This window comes from Amblyomma americanum, chromosome 4, assembly GCF_052857255.1.
Source record: "Amblyomma americanum isolate KBUSLIRL-KWMA chromosome 4, ASM5285725v1, whole genome shotgun sequence".
NCBI lineage: Eukaryota > Metazoa > Arthropoda > Arachnida > Ixodida > Ixodidae > Amblyomma > Amblyomma americanum.
Window position 1 is genome coordinate 171,578,915 of NC_135500.1, and position 21,241 is coordinate 171,600,155.

General features: G+C 45.0%; 1 protein-coding gene across 1 annotated transcript in view; it reads right to left on the reverse strand.

Moving 5' to 3' along the window:
- The window catches only part of LOC144128652 (cell adhesion molecule Dscam1-like), a 312,363-nt gene extending 308,429 nt beyond the window's left edge, over positions 1 to 3,934 (reverse strand). The window contains exon 1 of the mRNA XM_077662219.1: positions 3,166 to 3,934. Coding sequence (XP_077518345.1) covers positions 3,166 to 3,286 — 121 coding nt within the window. The 5' untranslated portion in view covers positions 3,287 to 3,934. The remainder of the gene's footprint in view (positions 1 to 3,165) is intronic.
- Positions 3,935 to 21,241: the final 17,307 nt, after the last annotated feature.

Consider the following 21,241-nt stretch of genomic DNA (forward strand, 5'->3'; position numbering starts at 1 on the left):
ACAGCCCGAAAACGAGTGGCACACGCCCCACTAAGGCTCATTAGTATTCGTCATGAGTCCGCACCACCTATTCTTAGCCTCCGCAGTCGTCATTGTTGTCACTGCCAATGTTTGAAATTGTATTCCGCGTTTGATATGGATCACTGGCTATGTCAGTCGCATTAATGGCTCATTCTAGCAAATTCTACTCACAGATGATTCTCATTGCTGCCCTAAAGGCAAACAATAGACGTAGGCTGGTTTGATTGTTGATTCATGCTTGGATCCAGACTCGTAGCTCTTGTACTAGAGCATACGTAGGCGGTCCAAATAGAGCGCAAAATAACACTGGGTGATACAGAAAAATGAATTATGTCTTGCCGGTTAGTGGTAACTTATGCACCTAAGGACACATGCCCGTTGAATTTGGAATTAAGAGGATGTTTCTGCTATGCTGAGCCACCATATGTGTTCACATGTCTGAGCTATAAATCACTGATTGATAAACTGAAAAGTTGCCCACTGTTTTGATGAATTCTCTAAAGTAAACTGAAAAAAAACATTGGCATTTGTCCGTAAAATATTATGTACCTTCCGTTTAAAATTTGTGTTGATTTTTGTTGTATTACGTTCATGCTCAGTGGCGTTCGTATTCAGAGACAGCGAAAAAAACTGTGGTAGACGTGTTTGCACTTCGGGATGTGCGTAGTCACTTTTCTTTTGTTTCACTCAGACTCACAAGTATGTAAATGGTATTTTAAGGGCCCCAGATACAACTACCATAATTTTCATGTTTAGCGCACGTGCATAATTTCTTGCGTTTCTGGTGCGATGTCCTTACTGATCCGGAGTTCCCGGGTTCGAACCCGACCGCGGCGGCTGCGTTTTTATGGAGGAAAAACGCTAAGGCGCCCGTGTGCTGTGCGATGTCAGTGCACGTTAAAGATCCCCAGGTGGTCGAAATTATTCCGGAGCCCTCCACTACGGCACCTCTTCTTCCTTTCTTCTTTCACTCCCTCCTTTATCCCTTCCCTTACGGCGCGGTTCAGGTGTCCAACGATATATGAGACAGATACCGCGCCATTTCCTTTCCCCAAAAACCAATTATTGGTGCGATGTCCATGTTTTTAGTTCGTTCCGTGCACAGGAAAAAATAGACGGAAAGTTTTGTGCTCATGACGTGCTCCGTCAAGCTCCGATTGCGATTTATCGTAATGCACGTTACAATTTACATCTGAAACACTGGTAATAGTTTCCTGCGGTTTTCTACGGTTTCGATTAGTACCAGGTGACAGAACTCACTGAGCTGCGAATGGTGCGAGACGTTCTTAGACCATGTAGTTGGCGAGGCAGCGGGAATTCGCGCCAAGTGACTGAATGCAGTTACATGCACTACGTTGTCAAGATTCCGATTTATTGTTCATTGACCAGCGCATTAGTAGTGTTAGCTTGGTTACGCGATTATGCAGTTAACCCTGTTTTGGTACGTTCCATGTGGCGGAGGTAGGAGACAGAATTCTGTCTAGAACTGTATACAAAGAAAAAGACAGTGCACAAAAAATGAAACCTTCCCTTCGTGGTCTTTGTTTCTTCTTATTACGTATATAAGTAGCGCACTTAAATAGCTCTGCTTTCGTTTCTACATTCTAGTGTTTAGGCCAATTGGACAACGGGAAATGCAAGTAAATACTGCATTTTTGAGCCTTTGTATTTTAAATAGCTGTCCTTCTTTCCCCGTATTATTGTGGTAAAATTGCTACTAGGGAATATCTTAATTTTACCATGGAACCGCAACGACGTTTAAATGGATAGCTTTCCGTTCGATGCGGCTTGTTCTATATAAAAGACGTTCTTTTACCTCCCCATTACCCAGCACACACCAAAATGTTTTTTTTTTCAAAGTAATATTTGCGTATTTGCGTTGACCTGATATTTTTTAAAGCTCTAGGGGGTTGAAAAACTTTAAATGGATGCCTTCAAAACGAAACAGGGTGATAAGATGATTGCGTTTAATCCAATATTCCTACTTTACAATGTTCAAGTAACATAGCATTCTCTTGAAAAGACGATTTTCAATTGAGTGATAAGCAAGGTAAAGCTGATTCAGAAGTTGGAGAATTATAGGACTTTCAGGGGTGTCCCTTGCCTATACATGTAGCATTATTATACGTAATAGTATCAGTAGAAGCCGACACTAGTATCCCATTTAGTGAACATTGCTGTGAATATTTTTCCTGTTGAGATAGTTTTGCAATGGCTTTAGTAGAATCGCGCCTAGCTGGGTTCTTAAAGGGAGGAAGTAAAATCAAATTGCGTGATGCTCAGTGCTTCTAATGCTCTTGCATATACGAATGCCAGATGCATTCAGATGCTACCATTCTGCATTCGGTTATTGGGAATTTGAATATTCTCCGCGAGCAAATTGAAATTTGAGAACCGCTTTGATTAAAATGTGTGGTATGTTCTACGATGCTTTCCGCTGAAGAAATCTGGATCGGATCGAATGAACAACTGGCATCTCTGTCGAGGGACCGTATAGTCCGAAGGCATGGACTTTTTACATGTCTCCTGAGCGGGTCTGCAAATGACTGGCATATAAGCGCCAGGCAACATGCACGCAAGAACTAAAAGGCGTTCTACATTTCTCTAGAGAGAACTTGATTCTGTCAACAGAATGACGCTCCAAAATCCGCACGAAACGGGAAACTCACGGGTGCTCCGCGTGAGCTGAGTTGCGGTTTTAGTTAGTGTTGAGCATCTTGAATTAGTTTCATTTGTTGTAAACCTAGTAGCCCTACGAAAAACCTGAATTTCTATAGATGTTAGGTTAATTAATCCCAGTTAATAGAAAGGGCTCTCCTTGTCAGGTGTTAATTGTGTGTTAAGACTTCTGTGTTGCCGAGTACACTGAGCTCGCAGCGACATGCGCACATGGGTATGAAACCGTACACGAATGTTGTTTTTGTTCAGAGATAATATTCTAAATGGGTTCCGAAGGATTGTGTCATGTGGCTAAAAATAACGATACCGCAATAAAATTTGTTTACTGTGCCGTCAAACCACGGTATTTAGGTTCTAGAAAAATGCTTTACAATGAGGGAAGATACAAAATAAGCAGAAGTAAAGCACGCGCACTCCTTACCTTGCCAATAATCGAAAGTGAAAATGCAGAGCGCTTTGACTTACCCACTGCCAAAAAAGTGAGCAGGAAGCGCAGGGAGGTGATCATTACTCCGCGCTTTGTTGTCGCGCACGATCGCTCTGTGTTGAACACCGACAGGCAGCTGGGCTGAACGATGCGCCGCATTCCAGGGGCGAGTAAAGAACAAAGTCCCACGAGTTCATATTGGAGCACAGACTGCCAGCGAAGATTTCACGTCGCCGATGCGAGACACTCGCCTCTGTTTTGTCATTTTCTGTCAGCGGCGCTCGTTGCGTTGATTCCGCGTTCCCTATCCCGGTGGCACACGTAATGTTCCCGAGTCGCGGTGTCCAAGCACTAAAACACAGTTCTTTGGATTTAAACCTGACAAGCACTCTTTAATGTTACCCGGCTACAGTGTTTCAATGAAAGATTTTGGGGGGACAGTCGATGGCATCACCGCGAGAAAGGGTTCGACGCCTGAAGTTTGACAGAGTAAAGCAGTCAGAACACGCCGAGCACGTCAAGGTCAATAACCTAGAACCGAGACACACACAACACGATCAGATAAACAGCAGTAACGTGGTTACGACGCTTCACGTGGAGTCACCAAGCTCCGCGAACATGCGGCAACGCGCTTCACGGTTCGGTGTGTCCGTTGCGCCCGGGGACACAGTAGTGGGTCTCGGAGCGCTGCCGCCGCGGCCGTTCTGCGTCGGCGACCGGAGCGCGTGTGGAAGCCAGCCGGGGGAGCTCTGCACCGCAGCTGAGGCCGGTGGCGCGAGCGCGCGCTCCGCAGATAGGGCGGCAACCGCGATCAACCCCTTGCTTCGTATCGACTCACCCTCGCTCGGCCGAGCGATCGCAGCGACCCGGCGCTGCGCTCTCCGTAGCTGCCCAGCAGGCCAATGGGAGTACTGCTCAGCTAGAGCAGCCGCACGTGGTTTAGCGCGTTGGAGATGACAGACATGGTCGCCGATACTGAAAATCGCGATGCGGTCTTTGCAGAAGAGTGGCGGATCGGGCTAGTTGGTGCACGTTTGTCATTTTTTCGAAAGAACTTAAACAACACGGACTAAGAAGGAACACACTGCGACGAGCGCTACTTCCAACTGTTTATTTCATGAAACCGCAAGTGCGTTATGCAGTGGTCAAAGACTACTATGACACAGCAGAAGAGTGTACGTGCGCGATAAAAAAGCGTGGCTGCCGGGATTGACAGAAACCAGAAAACATGTGCAAGATTACGTTCATACACTAAGGAATGCAGTTTTTTTTTTTTGACAATGAAATCGAAGAAGCGCTGGCACAAGTGCTTCCCGATGATGCTATTTTCTGTGCTTCGATAATCTCTCGGGTAAGTAGATCAGGACTCGGTGTAGAGCCGCAGTAGAATGCGAGCATGGTCTCTCGGACGTATGGCAATGGGACGAACGAGCTCGCTACCCGCGGAGTAAGATGCGGGCTTGAAGAAAGATGCTCAATTAGGTGGATGAGTGAATTTAAAAGTGCCAGTTCGACAACAATTGACGGGTGGGAGTGCATGCGAGAGCTCAAGCAAGGGAAGATGCAACAAATTAAATGAACACTGTAAGCGGTATTTATGCTCGAAGTACGATTGGATGAACCAGTTTGAGGCCGAACTTACAACTCTTGAGTATCATATCCAGGGGAGGAATGCGAAGGAAGGCCAGACTTTTGCACTTGTGTTTCGCTTAGTCGTATGAGTTGCTGCAGCTCACCTGATTGAAGCAAGCAGCAAAAAAAAACATAAACAACTCCCTACCTTCCAGAGGTGGCACCCATCACTCACCCCCTCCTCTCGTCATCACCCAGCAGAAAAATTCTGTCGCGTCTGTGAAGTCTGGAATTAGAGCAGAAGCATCCAGCAGAGTAAAAACATCAAAGGAATCATCGAGGGTAAATCCAATCGCTGATTTATACTCGGTGAAGTTAATTCGTATCAAACGGTCAGCACTAAAGAATCAAATGTAACGCACTGTCTCTCCCGGTGTCGGTGCTTTAAATTTTAATTTTACATACAACGTAGAGCAGGCAGCTGTACTAGAGGTCGGGGCTGCAGGCGGTGGTGGAGGTTGAGACTTAGTCGTTGCAGCCATGAAAAGCATGCAACGCAAGTAGCGTTATGAGAGGACGGTGTCTACGCGAGAAACGCCACTCCGATGTAGCACACGCTCGATACGTGTTCCTCAGGCCCAGTTAGCGTCGCTGCGTTTCCATAGAAACGCATCGCGTCGCCGTCACTGCTCTCCTGCATTGTAAGGGATGGGGAAAGATTGAGGAAGTGGAGGCGGATCGGGTGGTGGAGGCGCAGCGGGGGATGGCTTTGAAGAGGAGAGGACCGCTATCGCTTGTTGACTTCGTGACGCGCGCTTTTCGCCGCCGTTTACGCGTCGAGCGCTCGGGCGTCGGCAGCGGCGGGCGATTCGCTCTGTCATGCAGAACTGGCCCGAGCTGCAGCAGATCAGGCGGAGCTGCGCCCGGTCGGCCTCTGCGAGTCGGGCCGAAGGGAAATGGAGCATCCCTCTCTACGGCAGCGCATACGAGGAGGGAAGAGGGCCGACGGCGCGTGGTGTCTCGGAAATTGGCTAGGCGCTGTTAGATCGTGCTCTGTTCACCGCCGCCTGCGATAGGCGCGTAAGACGGGGGCTGTCTGCCTAAAAGTGACGGAGTGAGAAATGCGTGTCTGAAAGGAAAATGGAACAAGAGGGAAGCCGAAGGAAAGGAAACAGGTGCGTGAGGAGGTGCTGCTTTTTGCTAGAAATGCGTCGTGATCATCGTGGTAGTGTGCGAACACGTTTTTTTCCCCGGACAAATGTCTTCGCTCTGTGTACGAATTAGAACCACTAAGAGCCAGAAAAGAATAGCTCTGGTGGTACATTTTTGCATTTTAGTGCACACCTAGAGAAACATGGCTGCTTCTTCATAAGCCTGAAAGGTTGAGTCACTACTACTGTTTTCTTCTAGCACGAAGTAAGCTGCACATTAATGCTTAAAAGCGGTGCGGAACAAATATTGGTTGTCGTACCTAATCACTATTGTTTCAATCCTACCGGAGTATATCAGTGCAAATGAATCCTGTTGCTGTATGCAGTTCAGCAGAATATTTCTTTCTATGGTTCGGTTGAAAAGAAAACCTCAAGGTGCAGAATGATATAGAAGCGAAAAAAAAGGTAAGCAAGGTGGTCCTTGTGACCACTGAGAATTGTGAAAGGTGCATATAGAAAAACTCCCCATAAACCAATAAGTGTTATGTTCGGGAAAGTCGGGCCTTCGGCAGCCCATCGCATTTCTAAATATATATACCAAGCCGTCACTGGCATGCAGATGACTCGTATTCGCTAAAGAAAATAAAAACATGCACGCGAAGAAGACTAACGGGTCCAGAAGCACTAAATAGGGAAAAATGTTTTTTCAACTTTGCAAATTCTGCAGAATGCATTCTAGGTTTTCGTGCCTTGCAGCCTTAGAGGTTTTGCAATATTTGTTATCTGACTTGTTAGACCTACATACATTCATAATAACGTGCAGTAAATCTGCTCGGATAGTTTGACACTGCTTTGGCGCAATCATTACCACGCGTTTTCTTGCGAGTAATTGCAAGAAAGATGACTTCATGTTTAGTTTTTTTTAGTCAGAAAACTTTAGACATGTTCTACTCCGAACGAGCACCGCAGCCCAACTGCGGATACCAGGAAGAAATAAATAAATCACCCAGCAGTGTTCTCACCTAAAGTTTTAATTCTTTAAATAATGCTAAGGCAAGTAGCAGCTTAGGTTAGGTTTGTTAGATTAATATCTATGTATTCCACAGAAAAATCTCCAAATCACTTTGCGATAATTATTTTTAACTTCTATTTCTCTCCTATGCTCGTTAGCTAACAAATCAATACCCTAACTATTCCCTAAGATGTCGGCTTTAAGAGCTCAAACTAATTTTCGTCTTGAATCGACCTATTGTTAAGGAATTTAATAACTTGCAGTGTTTACGGCATATGGTTTTACGCAAATTTGCGCTCTAGAGTTTAACGCATGAGTTGAGCCTGCGTTCTTCACCAAAACCAAAATAAGATTCTTTTTCGTTCAGTAGAGAAACAGAACAAGAAACGTTTCGATGTGTAGATATTGAGCCATCTCTGCAAGCGTACCTTGAAAATTCAGCATTGTCATGGCAATGCATCATGGATCGCTACGAATTAAGAAGGTAGGAACGACGCGTGACACGTGTAAAAAAAAAAAACTGCATTTCAAGAAATTTTGGCAGAGACATTCAAGACGGCTTTGGTGTGGGGATGCGAAAACATTAGTTTTATAGGTGCATTGTTTACGCGTAATATTTGTATATGCATTAAAGCTATTTTCTACGTGTTTATTTCTTTGCGTGTTGGTTGCACACCAGGCCGGAAACGTTCGGACCCTCTCGCTGCACGGCTATGAGGTTGGCCACTTTTGCATGTACTAGACGCAAGAGTTAGACGTTTGGCTGTTTGGGACCATCACACATACAGACGCGCGTATGACACCACCCGGAACTCTGTACGACGAACGGTTGCGTCATAATTTCGATACGAAAGTCTGGGAAGACGTATAATGAAAATTCCGTATGTCATCGATTCGAATCCTTGGCGTAAACTGGCCTCCAATTTGACTAGCACATGTAAGCTATCTGCAACGGAAAATTGTATGAAACCACTCGGAACACTGTACTACAAACGGTTGCGTTACAATTTTAATACAAATGCCAGGAATACTGCCGCCACATAGAGGTGGGCCAGTGGCGAGTATATATAGATGTGCGACATGCTTAGGACTCCATCAAGTGGTGGTGCTCGGCTTGCTGTGGGCGTCATGCGGCCGCTTGATGACGCCACCCTATTTTGCTTGTCATCGCTGGGATTTCCTGTACCATCTGCGAGAGTGTGTGTGTGTGTGTGCCAACGGTGTTTTTATTTCTTATAATTATAATGCAGCGCCTCGCAGGTATGTGAAGCCGGCAATTCTGAATATTATTATCCGAGACAACAAAGAAAGTTTCAATTTTGAGCGTGATGAAAAAAGAAGAGTGTGGATTTCAAAGACTTAGTCGCAACGCAGTTAAGCAGGAGGCAGCGCTCAAATACATTAACCACGTAAACGCGATCGCTTAAGATAAACTTACGACTACCGGGAAGGGGATAAGGGGAGAGGAGAGAAAAGAGAGAAGGGAGCCGTGCTGGTGGAACATGTGGTCATGTCGTAAATGCGTTTTACCCGCCCGGCTTTAGGGCTCCTAAAGGCATCTGTAGCGTCTTCTCTGGGGAGAACTTTACTACCGGCGTCCGCCGGAACCAGGCCACGTGCATCGTTAAGGATTGAAATCGTGGCGAAGTGGATCGATGCACCGGCTGCACCGCTTGAGACGGCGGGGAAGCTTTGGGGCCTGGGCAGCTTCCGACAACAGGATATGATTGGAAAACCGGATGTGCAGGCTTGGAGACCAGAGACGATATTTATGTTTCGACGCTCAACGCGAAGCCAGTAAAACAAACGCGAAAGCTTATGTGCAGAGGCAGATTAAGCATTAGGGACGGGTACCTTGGAGTGCAGAGAGTTTGGAAGGGGTACAAGCTGTAGGTTTTCAACAATACTAAGTGTATGGCATTTTCTTCTGCGTAAGGCTTACTGTGCTGACATGAGCTTCTCTTGCGGGCCTATTGGAAATTGTTGCTTTTTTCTATATATCAGCAGGATTTTTCCTACTAAAATGGACCAGTCGCCGTTCATGCACCATGAGAAGTTTGCACGGGAAGAATGGTACGGAAATGTCTCATAACTATTACCCTTAATAAAATTTTAAAAATATATAGTAGAAGATTTAGTAATTCTATCTAATTGTGTTGTCTTCGAACAAAATGGCGGGTAAATATTTTCTCGTTTTTTTTGCATACTATGAATACTGCGCGCCCTGATGGTAAAGCATGATTCTAGCTTGCATGACCAAAAAAAGAGGGAGGCAACAAGCTATAAAGTGTCACAATAAGGGAATGCAAATACTTTTAGAAGCGCTGCGAATTTTTTTTTTAACGCAACGCCTTTAATAATGCTTCCGCAGGCACCTTCAGAGGGCGGAAAATACAATATGAATATGGGAGCCTGCACGTTACCGGGAGATCTCTTCGCCATAAAGATTTCTCCAGACAAAGCTGTGAGAACCACAGCTGGCGTATTTTTCAAGTTTTCTAATCTGAGGAACACAGTTTTTCGGTCGACAGCCAGAGAAAAGTACAGTTCTCAACTTTTTTTCAGCATTTGTTTTCTTGCGAAGTCTACTGCATGTAATCCAGGCTAGGTTACGCGGGCGGAAACTTCGAACCCCTTTATGCAAGCAGAGGAAGAAAAAGCATGCGAAAGACAGAGATACGCACGATGACTAGGAGGCGTGTCAGAGGTAATGAACCGCTCCATCCCTGATAAAAAGGAATGGAATAAGGTTTAACTGGAGTTTTCGAACGTGTCAACAGAGTGCCGGTATAGCGATGATAGACACTCGTCCTGAACTCAACTCTCGTACTTCGACAGCCGCCAGCTCGTCATCAATATTTCCTGTCTGTATACACTTCTCCCCCGGCGGCAGCCATCGAGTTTGATAAGGACTGCGATAGCGAGTCAGCGTATTTGTCTTCGGGGGATCGCGCTCGAACAAACATAGACAGGCGCACTAATTCGGGCACGCGAAGTGGATCGAACTTCTCTGCTCGCGTCTCGATTGGCACGTTCGTTCTTGTGCAAGGCAGAACAGAACGTGCCTTCAACGCGTACGGTGGGCGTGTGGGCTTCTGGATGACGCCCAAAATCCATATTGCACAGCAATGTTGAGAGAAACTGATCGATATTTATAAATGCTGTGCAATTCCAGCGCAAAAAAAAAACACGCGTAAAGAATAAGAGTTACTCAGATATTCATCGTCAAAACTACCAGGAGATAACCAAGGAAGCATAAAAACATCTCCAGCGTGGCACACCTATTCAACAGAAAGCGCGTGAGACATGCTCCGAGTCAGAGGTGTTACATTTGACGTGTTGGAGCGGTTGGCCGCGCCTGAAAAGTAAAAAAAGAACCGATCGATTCCGTTGATGCCGAGGAAATCTGACAGCATTTTTCTTTCAATTGTTAATCTGTTGCTATTCTGATTTTTTTTTTCGATTTGGATTCTGTTGCCTTTCACTTACCAATCTATTTTTTTTCGGAATATTTTCCAACCGCAATTATATTCCTATTCTGATTCAATTGCATCTATGATTCTAATCGAATTTCGATTATATTTTGAATCCATTTCTGTTCGTAATCGCATCTTTTTTTTGCTGGGTTGGTCTTAGTTATTTTGATTTTTGTTGAGTAATTCTTACTCTGGCGTCTGTGTTACTTCCTTACAAGCGGAGAGGGGATTTATCTCTCTCTACCTTCCCCCAGCCAAGATTAGCAGTTGGAGCCTTCACATAGGCGTCGACGCAGGATTGTTTTCGACTTCGTGACACCCCAAATGATATCTCATTGAAATCAAACGAAGCATCCAATAAATACGCAAATGTTGCTCTTCGTGAGCGTTAAAAAACGGCAATAAAAGTTTCGTGCCTTGACACCGCGAGCGTTTTACTGTATTCTGGGATTCATGAACTGATTCACTCAGTAAGTGATTTGCTCGATTACTCGCCCAATAGTTTCCTAATTCACTGGCGCTTCAACTGAGACTAATTTGCACCCCACGTGCAGAGGTGGTGTTATCGACTTGTTTTAAAATTAAGGACTGGAACGATTCGCTGGCAGTAGTCGCACTTAATGCAGGTCTTCAAAAATGCCGCAGTCAGAAATAGATGCTTCTTGGCTGTGCGGACGCAAGCAGTGAACATATATCCACAAGTCAAAGCGAAACACAAGCGAGTATTTCCTCCCAAAACGACACAGCGACGGCGCCAGGTAAACAGGACACCGACGAAGTACCGCTGGCACGCGTTTTGAATGCACTTTGGCGGGACAGCTGTGCCCAGAATTTCTGTTCATTCCACATCAGAAAACGCACGGACAGGGCACTGATATACACTCTACCCAAGCGCCGCAAGTTGCCTCTCGTGTTCGAGCATTGTGATGCCCTAAAGTCAACGCGCTTGGCAGTGACCCATCACCATGGCCAGCTAGATGCCTTGTAATTCCGAAAACCTGTCTCGAAACCCCTGATGTGTATGTGAACTCTGCATATGCTTGTCCACTTTTTCTACCTAATACCCTCGTCGGATATATTTTCGGTGAACATAACTATCTGGCCGTCTCTCCTGTTTTGCTATATAAGCCTAGCTGTGTTGATGCCTACGATGTTCTTCTGCACGGATATTTCATAGCTGTATAAAAGTTGACCGAATGGTGCGCAGCAGGAAAGATCAGTTAATCTGGTCAAAAGATGAGGCGGCTACCTCCGAACCCGAGAAATGAAGGACGCGCCGTAAGTTCAACAAAGCGACTATATGCTTCACAAAGAAACGATGTCTAGGATTTTATGAAGTCTAGTCACAATCGAATCACATGCACGGTAGAATGCAGAGTATACAGTCGACGCTGAGTCCAATGCGGATCCTGCAGCAAAAGAAAGTGAAACGACGGAAGAGCATCTGTCGGCAGGTTATCTGCTCCGGAGACGCACAAGCATCTGAATTGCGCAAGGGCACAGCAGAAGTATTCTTGCAAGCGTGCGCATGTAAGCAGCTTGAGTACTATACCGGTAGTTTCACCTAAGAAGTTGTGAAATTTTTTAAAAGTAGGCTTTTTGAGTTGTAACAGTGCTTTTTCGCCATTCGATTGTCAGCGGTGTAGCGCATCAGAATGCAGTTAAAACTTGGTAACTAGTAGGCTGGCTAACTAATATGGAATATATAAGGTTTAGATTATCAGTGTCAGTCTCCTTGTTTAATGACATGCATGTAGCGCACCATAAGTAATATCCATATCAATTGCTCGAATTTCAAAACACAGTTACCCTTGGCGCTGTGGCCAACAAATTTTTCTTGAATCGCGCCAAAATAAATGCGTTTTCGAAAAGCTGGCATGTGAAGCAACCCTCGAATACATGTACCCTGTCGAAATAGCCAAATTTTGTTAGGTCGGAGTGCCGAGAGTGAATGAGTTTTCTATATTCTAAAAACCGATACGTATATTACTTACGTGGGGTACATGGCTCTCAAAAAATAAGGAGATTAACAGTAATAAATTCAAGATAACTAACAATATTAGGTCACAAGTTTACTACTTGTCACATCTTAGTTGTATTTTCATGCGCTGCACCGCTGGCATTGCTGCTCTGAAAAAGGCTCTCTTGTAACTCAAAAAGCCTATTTTTAAAAACTGCAGAACATTTTAGGCGAACCACCCGGTATGTCTTCTATTACTGCACTTAAAAGCTTTTAAAAGGAAGTCTAATTTGCGCATTCAGGGTTTTGCTCGAAGATGGTGTAGAGAATGAAATTTATTTCGTTTATTTACATGCGGTCTTGTGGTGCAAAAAGATAAACTCTTCATTGACGTCCAGACGAGAAATCCTCTTGAAATAAGAGTAGCATGGGAAGCTTCCGTGATCCTTCATACGCGAGCTGCTCTCGTGGTAGCTATACAGAACCAGTGGTAAGCTGCACAGGAACCGGCGGGAAGTCAACGCCAACGGCACTGTTTCACTCCTTCCAATCTGGCAGGCACTGAGAAGAGTAGAGGACGTCCTCGCGGTGTTCAGAGGAAGAAATGAGGCGCATGACTCGACACTTGTAAACAAATTTCTGCGTGCTCCCTACCCCTGCTTTTATAGCGCAGCTGCTAGTGACTCGTTTTGTGAGTTGAGTGTCGGTGTGGTGGTAACCTGCATATGCCTCGGGCTATCTCGTCGCCGTCCTCGAATAAGGTGCGCGAACACCCACGACCACGTGAGCACGCGTACGTGTTTCCCGCGATCGAGTGACCACCCCGTGCACACAGGCCGTACCTCTGGTGTTGTGCAACCTTTCTTTTTATGCACATAGGCGTGAAAGTAGATGTTGGTGCCCGGTAGCAGCTCCTGCTTCTTCTGGTTGTAATAGAAAGGGGAGCGCGGTTGCAGGCTGCCGGCAAATGCATCGATGCGCCTCTGTGCGCCGCTCAGTAGGAGTAATCAGCAGTTATAAAGAGCTGTCTGAAGAGCTGGTGTCTTAAATTACGGAAAGGTGTGGTAGCAACCGTAGAGCGGGTGGACACCTAGACAACACCGTGGACATCAGTGGACGATTACGGTTCTTGGTAATCGTAATCGTAAACTCGCCGCCTGCGCAGAAACGCAGCGGTGGTGTCAAAATCCAGCTGTGAAATCGGTTTTAACATTTCTTATAGCATATCAGATAGACATATAGCAACAAAAAATTAGACAAAGGTTTAACCCGGACAAACCCAAGTAACCAAAGTGAAAGCTTGAAGGTTAAGCCTGGTAAAGCTTGGCTAGAATTGGTTGTTGCTTGGTGGTAATGGCTGACGTTAAGTCAAGGTTTACCACGCTTAACTCTAAAGCTTTCGCTTTGGTTACTCTCTCCGCCTCTGTGTGGCAGGCTCTCGGCGAGCTAAGTCCTTTCCACCGGATGATCCGTACGGCCTGTCGTCGTCGCAACCTCCGAGACGCAGACAGTTCACGAGGCGTCTCGCCTGGATCATCCATGACAACTGCTGCCGATAAATTGTCGAGAGCTGTGGCAATCCGTTAACTCCAGATGAGAGGCAGCGGAGGCTATCTAGACAGAACGAGCGTGTGGCTTCGGTGTAGCTGTGGCTGAGTGACGTCATGGTTGTCACGTGACTAGGCCGAGGCAAGCGCTCGGTTTCGGCAGTGCCGGATGAGTGACGTCATAGCTGTTACGTGGTTTCTCCTCGGTCTAAAGTCAAACTCGCGCACACGGCGAAGAAGCTACTGAGGTGAGGAATAAAAGCTCTCGCTTTTAAAAGCTTCATTCGATACCAGAAATCACGTAAAATAGCTGCGCTGTAATAACGTATCATAGATCATTGTAATTGTGCTGGGAGTTTTGCTTACCATCGTTCTAGGTGACAGTGCTTGTGTTGCTTGAATCAACGAGCGTATTGAAGTAGATTGTTTTCTAATTTTCCATTAAATGAGGCTTAGTAACAAAGCAGAGTCCGTAATAAGATCTGCCTTTTAAGCACTTCTTCATTGAATTATAACTCGTGTTTCATAGCAGCGAAGCTTGATTTGGTGATACGTCAATCCTGGCCTATATTATAATAGGTAAAGATGCAATTGCGCAAGCACAGCTGCCAAAGGAAAATGAAGGCGTCGGCCAGCCACGAACAACACTTGCCTAATAGTAGATTATTTAGAAGTGCAGAGAATATTTATATTTTTTTTCATACAATTATAGGCACGTGGATTTTTCATCTTCCATCATTCCGCATGACTTATATTATAGTGTGAAGGTTTTATTTGTTATCATTATTTTACTAGTGCCGCAAATCTTTGTGATATTTTTAAAAATTTTGCGCAGAATAACACAGGATGGGAGAGAGAAACGCACACACCACAGGAGCGCAATTTGTTCATGATCAAGGCCGCCTGCACGCTGCTTTATTTACTTATTATTTTTTTTTAGTTATTGATACTGCAATCCCAGGAAGAGATTTTCGGAGGGCGGGCATAAAGAAATCAGAGTACAATTACAATATTCAGTAAACAAAACAAAGGCCACAAATGATTAGCAGATAAACAAAACGAATAAGCAAGAAAGAAGAAAAAATATCAATGATATCAGTGCAAGGACGCGACAGTCATGGCAGATTAAGAAGAACACATCAAATCTCGAGCAAATAAAATACTATTGAACTCAAAGAGCACCAAGTCGATAATATTATCACTTTGTTCGCGCCGCCAGATACGACCAGATATATCTCGCAAGCTTACACCCATGCTCCACTGCTCCTACTCTGGTCGGGGCTGTTACGGGTACTCTGCGCGCCGTATCTTGAAAGTTCGTTGTCAGCTTTAAATTGAGCCCGGCCGAGAGCGGCGGGCATTGTGTTCATCGAGTGCTGAGCATGCTATCACCGCCGCCGAGTGAGTCAGTTCTTTGTGGGCGCGAGTCCGTCCAATAAAGAGCTTCTTTTAGAAACCATTTTCGCTGCTTTCTTGGCTGCCGAACTGCCGCCACCACTATCTGACAATATTGTGAGCACTGAACATTTAGCTTTATATTTTAAAACTATACATAGTCTTGAACAGCTTACCGACTTGTAAGCTTAGAGAACAGAAAAGGCGGTCTAATTGGTGGTTCGTACTCGAATGCATACTGTAACCACGCGAAGTGTCCTTTCTGTCTCCTTCTTGTGTCGTTCGCGCGGTTATAATATGTAGTTAAGCAGGACTGGTAAAGTGAGTGAAAAATTAATGCTTGCACAACAAGCGATCGAAAACAATTGCATTTCACAATTATTTCAAGCCACCTGATATTCAAAATGCCAAGTGTCTAATGCATCAAGCTGAATTGCAGGTTCACAGACGCTGAAAATAAGCTTAGCGCGCGCTGAAAGCGAACTCACCTCTGCATGAAAGAAGCCTGATAAAATCGACCAATTTAGTAGTCGCCCGAAATAGGACAATGCATCGCCTTCGGCGTCTGACTGCTCTTCAGCCGGTGGCATGCTGTAATTCATTCTAAAGTTGGCTCCATTGAATGGCGTGTGTGTGCAACTCTACGACCATCACTGAATAGGGTGCAGGCGACTGCGCCACGCTGGAACGCGTTGCGGGTGGTAGGAACGACAAGATGTTCGAATAGAGAAGTCGATGGTGCATTAGACGCTGTTTATTCAATGGCTTCCAATTTGTTAAAAGTCAGAGGAGAACGTGCCTCAGCAGCGAACAACTCTAAGAGCTGTGTACGCTCATATGTGTGCTAATCTTAGCTATTTTCAGAAGCGCGCACCACGCACTCTGCACTAGTAACCATGGCCGACTCACAAAAAAAAAAACCCGCGTTTTTCGTCCTCAGCCAATTGTATTCGTGAGATATAGTCTATTCACACGTGCTTCGTTGCACCATGTGGTTTGTATACAAAATTTTTCACCCTGGCCTATAAGTAATTTTTGAAGATCGATTTCAGGTGGGGAGCTACGATTCTCTAAATCAATATGGCGCCTAAATGTAGTAGTTAAAAGTTAACTGTTGGATAATATTTACCCAGCCTGCTAGTTAACATTTCTCATCTCTGTCCTGAGGCACGGTATCTCTGACAATTCTATACCAAAGAAAGCGCTTTTCTTATATGAACCACAGAGAAAGAAAATATGCCTTACAGTCTTATATGAACCGCTATGTATAAAAAATCTATTTAAAATAAGGAAACAAAAGTGGTTGCTGATCCAGAATAGATCCTGTGAACAAGATCTTGGGATGAGTCTTAATAAACTTTGTTGCGGACGTCTATAGGCACCTCTCCTTTTTTCCAGTACGCTTGGACCATTTGAGGGTATTCTTAGGGTGCTATGTGATTATTTTGCTTTATCCTTCACATTCCTCACTCATGTGTCTCCTCAACGCTTTTCATATACTTATTTATAATTTTTGTCGTTCATGATGAGGTGTAGATTTTGAAAACAATGCCCATTTGTTGGAATTATTTTCACAACAGCCGTCGTGCAAATAAGACATGCCACCAATCAATCAAAAAGCGACATGCTTCGCATTGGAACGAGTACGTTGAAGGACGAAGCCCTCATGATCCGTGCTAAGATGATCAGAGGCGCTTCAGTCAAAAATGGTTTGCTTACAGCCTGTGAAGATACTTTCTAACCCCACGTCAGTGAATAATGAAAAGATAAGCATGTTTTGAGGCGGCGTTCTTAAGCTTAGATCTTGAATATATTTATTTTCTTTTCGTCTTTGCCGACCCCGATGAGCACTACCGGCTCTCTAGACAGCTCAAGAGGGGATCATGGTATGTTTAAGCACATTACGTCCCTCTCTCTGGTTAGCGTTGCAGATCTTGTTTCTGAAGCACACTTAGCTTAATGTGCACTTATTGGTGTCAAATCATAGAGAGCACGGTAGACACGAGAACACGGAAGCGCAGAGCATGATAACGTCAAGGTCCATGATTTGCGGGGTGGTTAGATGGACGAATTAGCAGAGGCGCATTTAAGAGCGGGATTGCTGAGTGCTTTCAGGAGTTTCAGGTACTCTTAGGCTGTATTCCAAGGACTGGTTTCTTGTTTTCAGCGCAATGAAAGCTAATCACGCCTGCAACTACACTGTTGGACCAAGAAACACTTTGGGTAGAGAAAATTTAAATAAACTTTGTGATGGAGACCTCGCAGACGACGTAGGCCTTCGTCGGGGCGCGCGAGCGCCCAACTGCAGGCACAAATAAAGTTTGCTCCAATCCAATCCAAGGAAAGAAAACGGCAAACTGTGCGAGTTCCTGCGCATAAAAAAATGCAATAAATTTTTCTTTTGATGCTAATGTACATGAAAAATTACTAGCGTACATATAGAAATATAGCTTAGGCAGATTTCTTGAGTCGAAGAAAATCAGTAAATGTCTCATGAAATTAAGGAGGCAGCAAAAGCCTGGGATCGATCCGAAATTTTTCTTGCAACGAGAGGATAACTTCAGCTTGTGTTCGGTTCAGAAATGAATTGCGTTAACCTATTTTGGCGGGATAGTTGGTTACAAAGTATCACGAAGTGAACAGCGCAACCAGAGGCATAAACCGAAGACGAAAAATGAAGAATCTCCCCATGTGGGTATATGCCGTGTCTTAAGACGACGAAGACGACGACGACGAAGAAGAAGAAGAAGAAGAAGAAGAAGAAGAAGAAGAAGAAGAAGACGAAGATGAAGAAGATGAAGAAGATGAAGATGAAGAAGATGAAGAAGATGAAGAAGAAGAAGAAGAAGAAGAAGAAGCAGAAGAAGAAGAAGAAGAAGAAGAAGAAGAAGAAGAAGAAGAAGAAGAAGAAGAAGAAGAAGAAGGAGAAGAAGAAGACGAAGAAGAAGAAGAAGAAGACGAGCGCTGTGCTCGTTCTCATTCTTCGTCTTATGTGTGTGTCTCACGCTGCGCTGCCCAAGCAGCACAAGTAATCAGCTCAATATTGCAAATGCATCCGCAAAGACCGGTCCTAGAAAGGAGCAGAGTAAAACCATTCAATTGCTATGGTGGGCCGATTACCGGTGCTTCTTTGGTGTTTCTTGGGTGTTCACTTGATGACGGTTGAGAAAGAAATGTTTTGTAATCTTCTTTATATAATCAGCTTTAAGGCATCAGTGACCAGGTGCGACAAGACTCTTTTTGAAGCGGATAACAAGGAGAAAAATCTGTAGAAGTTTGGATGCCTCAAGAGCAATTTGACTGCACTGCTCGTTCTGATTGCTCTGTGCTTTATGCGTCATATATTCTAAGCTTTTCTCTTCTCACTTCTCCTCCTCAGCCGATGCAATAGTTCGTTCATAAGGCACTTTTGTGCTTAGCATCAAGTCACCGGTGTGTTTCCTATTTGCGAAAGCAGCATTTACAATCAGGTAAAATGCATAGTATTTTGTTATCCGGCGTGTCCTCTGCGATTTCCAGATGGTGTTGCTTCTGCTTCATTCTTAGAACTTCCGGTTCGAATTTCGCAGAAACTCTCATCATGCCTCGATCCTCGGCCAGAACTGATTGTACTGTTCCAGTGCTTATCCCAATCACGTTCACAAGTTCTCGGACTGTCATACGACCGTCCTTCATGACCAACCACCGCACTTGCTCAATGAGATTCTCATTTCGGCTTGTTGAGGGTCTGCCTGAAGTCGTTTCGCTGTCCACTGATGTTCGGCCATCTTTGCAGCGGTTGTACTACCCTTTAATCTTTGAGTTGCTCATAGCATTGTCTCCGAATGCTGTTGCATCTTGCGAATGGTTTTCACTTGGGTATCGACAAGCTTTTGACAAAAAAATGATGCAATATCGCTGCTCATGTTGCTCTGTCATTTAAAAGCTTAGTGGAACCTGACGAGTGCTCACTACACGTGCTCACTGGTAGGCCGACTACCAGCGACTGACGCATGCTGCGGGCGGAAAAAAAATTTGCGCATGCACATAAATGTCCCCGCCACATCTCCACCGAAGGAAGCCTCCCATCCTTCATTGGTTTACGAGGGAAAAAAGAAGGTTCGATACTTTTTGAACGCGCCTCGTACAATCACTGATTGCAATCAGCACCTTCTTAATAACAATCATTATTAGCCAGATCACGTATAATAAAGACCGAAGGCCTCTAGACAGCCCTGTCCTGCTCTCATCGAAGCCACTCAATCCCAGCTATGTCTCTAACCTAATATCTAAACCAAACTTTGTGCTACTATGTATTGACTAACTTGGAAAGCGCTCTTTTAATATACCAGATCACCGTTTACCTCTCATGCGCATTACATGTGGCGCCAAAATCTTTTTCCTCACGTGGACGTCCTCTATAATATTACCAAATAATTCCATTTTGTTCTAATAAAAGTTTATTTTTTCCGCCCTTTAAGCTAAAATTTTCATATTTTAAATTCAATGCGCTGCCCTCAATTTTCTTGCAATTTCAAACTTTTTGTCGACCTCTAACTTTCGGTCTCTTAACTAACTACAGACAGGATTCGTAACTGGTCTGCCCCAGTTTCCCTCGCTCTGTCTACAAAATTGTCGTGCTAATCTGGCAAAATGGTCGTTTCTGCCTTTTTCTTGCGCTCTAGTTAAAAGTGACTCCAAGCAGGTTCAGCGGCGAACGCAACATGCTTTGGAGCCATTATTCGAGCCTCGCTTTCTTTTACACAAAACTTTGGTGCAGAAGAAAAGGAAAAAAATGATTGGCTGAAGTGCGAAGGACCCTCACTGCACGGAAGGCAAGTTCCGCACCCCCTGCCATCTTCCGCTAGCGTCGGTCCATGTTTGCGTTCATGAAAGGGGCTTCTCCGCTTCAGCCAGTGGCGATACGGCTCCCTTTCTCTTCGTTTCAGTAGCTCTCTCTTCGAAGACGCCGGGGTAAACAGCAGGGGATCCCGATTGACTGGCTTCCGTACACGGGAGCAAGGGTCAAGCCGCGCGCGAGACGATGGCCGGCTATTTGGTCACGGCAGCTCCGATTTCCCTCGTTATTGAGTCTCGTACCAGGCCACCGTGGCCGCTTCTTCATGCTTTTCTCCCATTACCTACTTGTGCAAAAGGAACGAAAGAAGACATATGAAAGCCAGCCTCTGCGCTGCCTTGTCTCGCTTGAGGGAGCGTATCAGGGTTTTACGAACTGCCTACTTTCGCTTCCACGCGATAAGGCAACGGTACATTGTGCTTATCATTTATTTCATTTGCTCTTCGATGTTAAATGTTCCAGTCCGCTTATAAATTGCTTTTAGGGCCCCGCTTACACTTTGCAGCATTTATTAAGACTGAAAAAAAAAGGCGGCGACTGTGACACTGGCGAAGGCAAATGAACCGTATGAATTTTCGTTGTCACTCAGTCGCTTAAAGAAGCACTAGAAGCAAGGGGCTCTCATAAGCGGGAAATAAAGAGAAACGTGCATATCCTTCATACTGTCAAGTGGTTTTCACAACAGCGTCCATTCGTGGACGGCAGACAGAACAGTGGCACAGAACTCGAAACATTTACGAGGCAAACTTGTGCCCGCAAACAGAAAACAACTCAACGGCGGTGACAGCAGCAGGTGCACACCACATCAGGCTTGGAAGTCAGAATGACCGCTACTCTAGGCGATCTCAATTTAGAGGTGGCGACGAACTTTCGAGATAGGGCGCCGATAACACCTATTGGTTGATTATCGTAGAAACATTTGTGCGCGACTAAAATAAACCCAGAAAAATGTGGCTGCTTCTTGAGTGACAATGTACTGAGGTCACGGCCGGTGGCTTTGAACTTAAACTTATCTTAGACGATTCGACCTTAGACGCATTTTTTCCACAGAAGACTTTCATCCTGCGGTATTGGATTGGATTGGAAAAGTATTTTATTTCGTCAAGAAGAGCTCAGTGATCGGAGGGCAGTGTTAGGTGGCCGTTAGTCAATGACTGTTGGCGA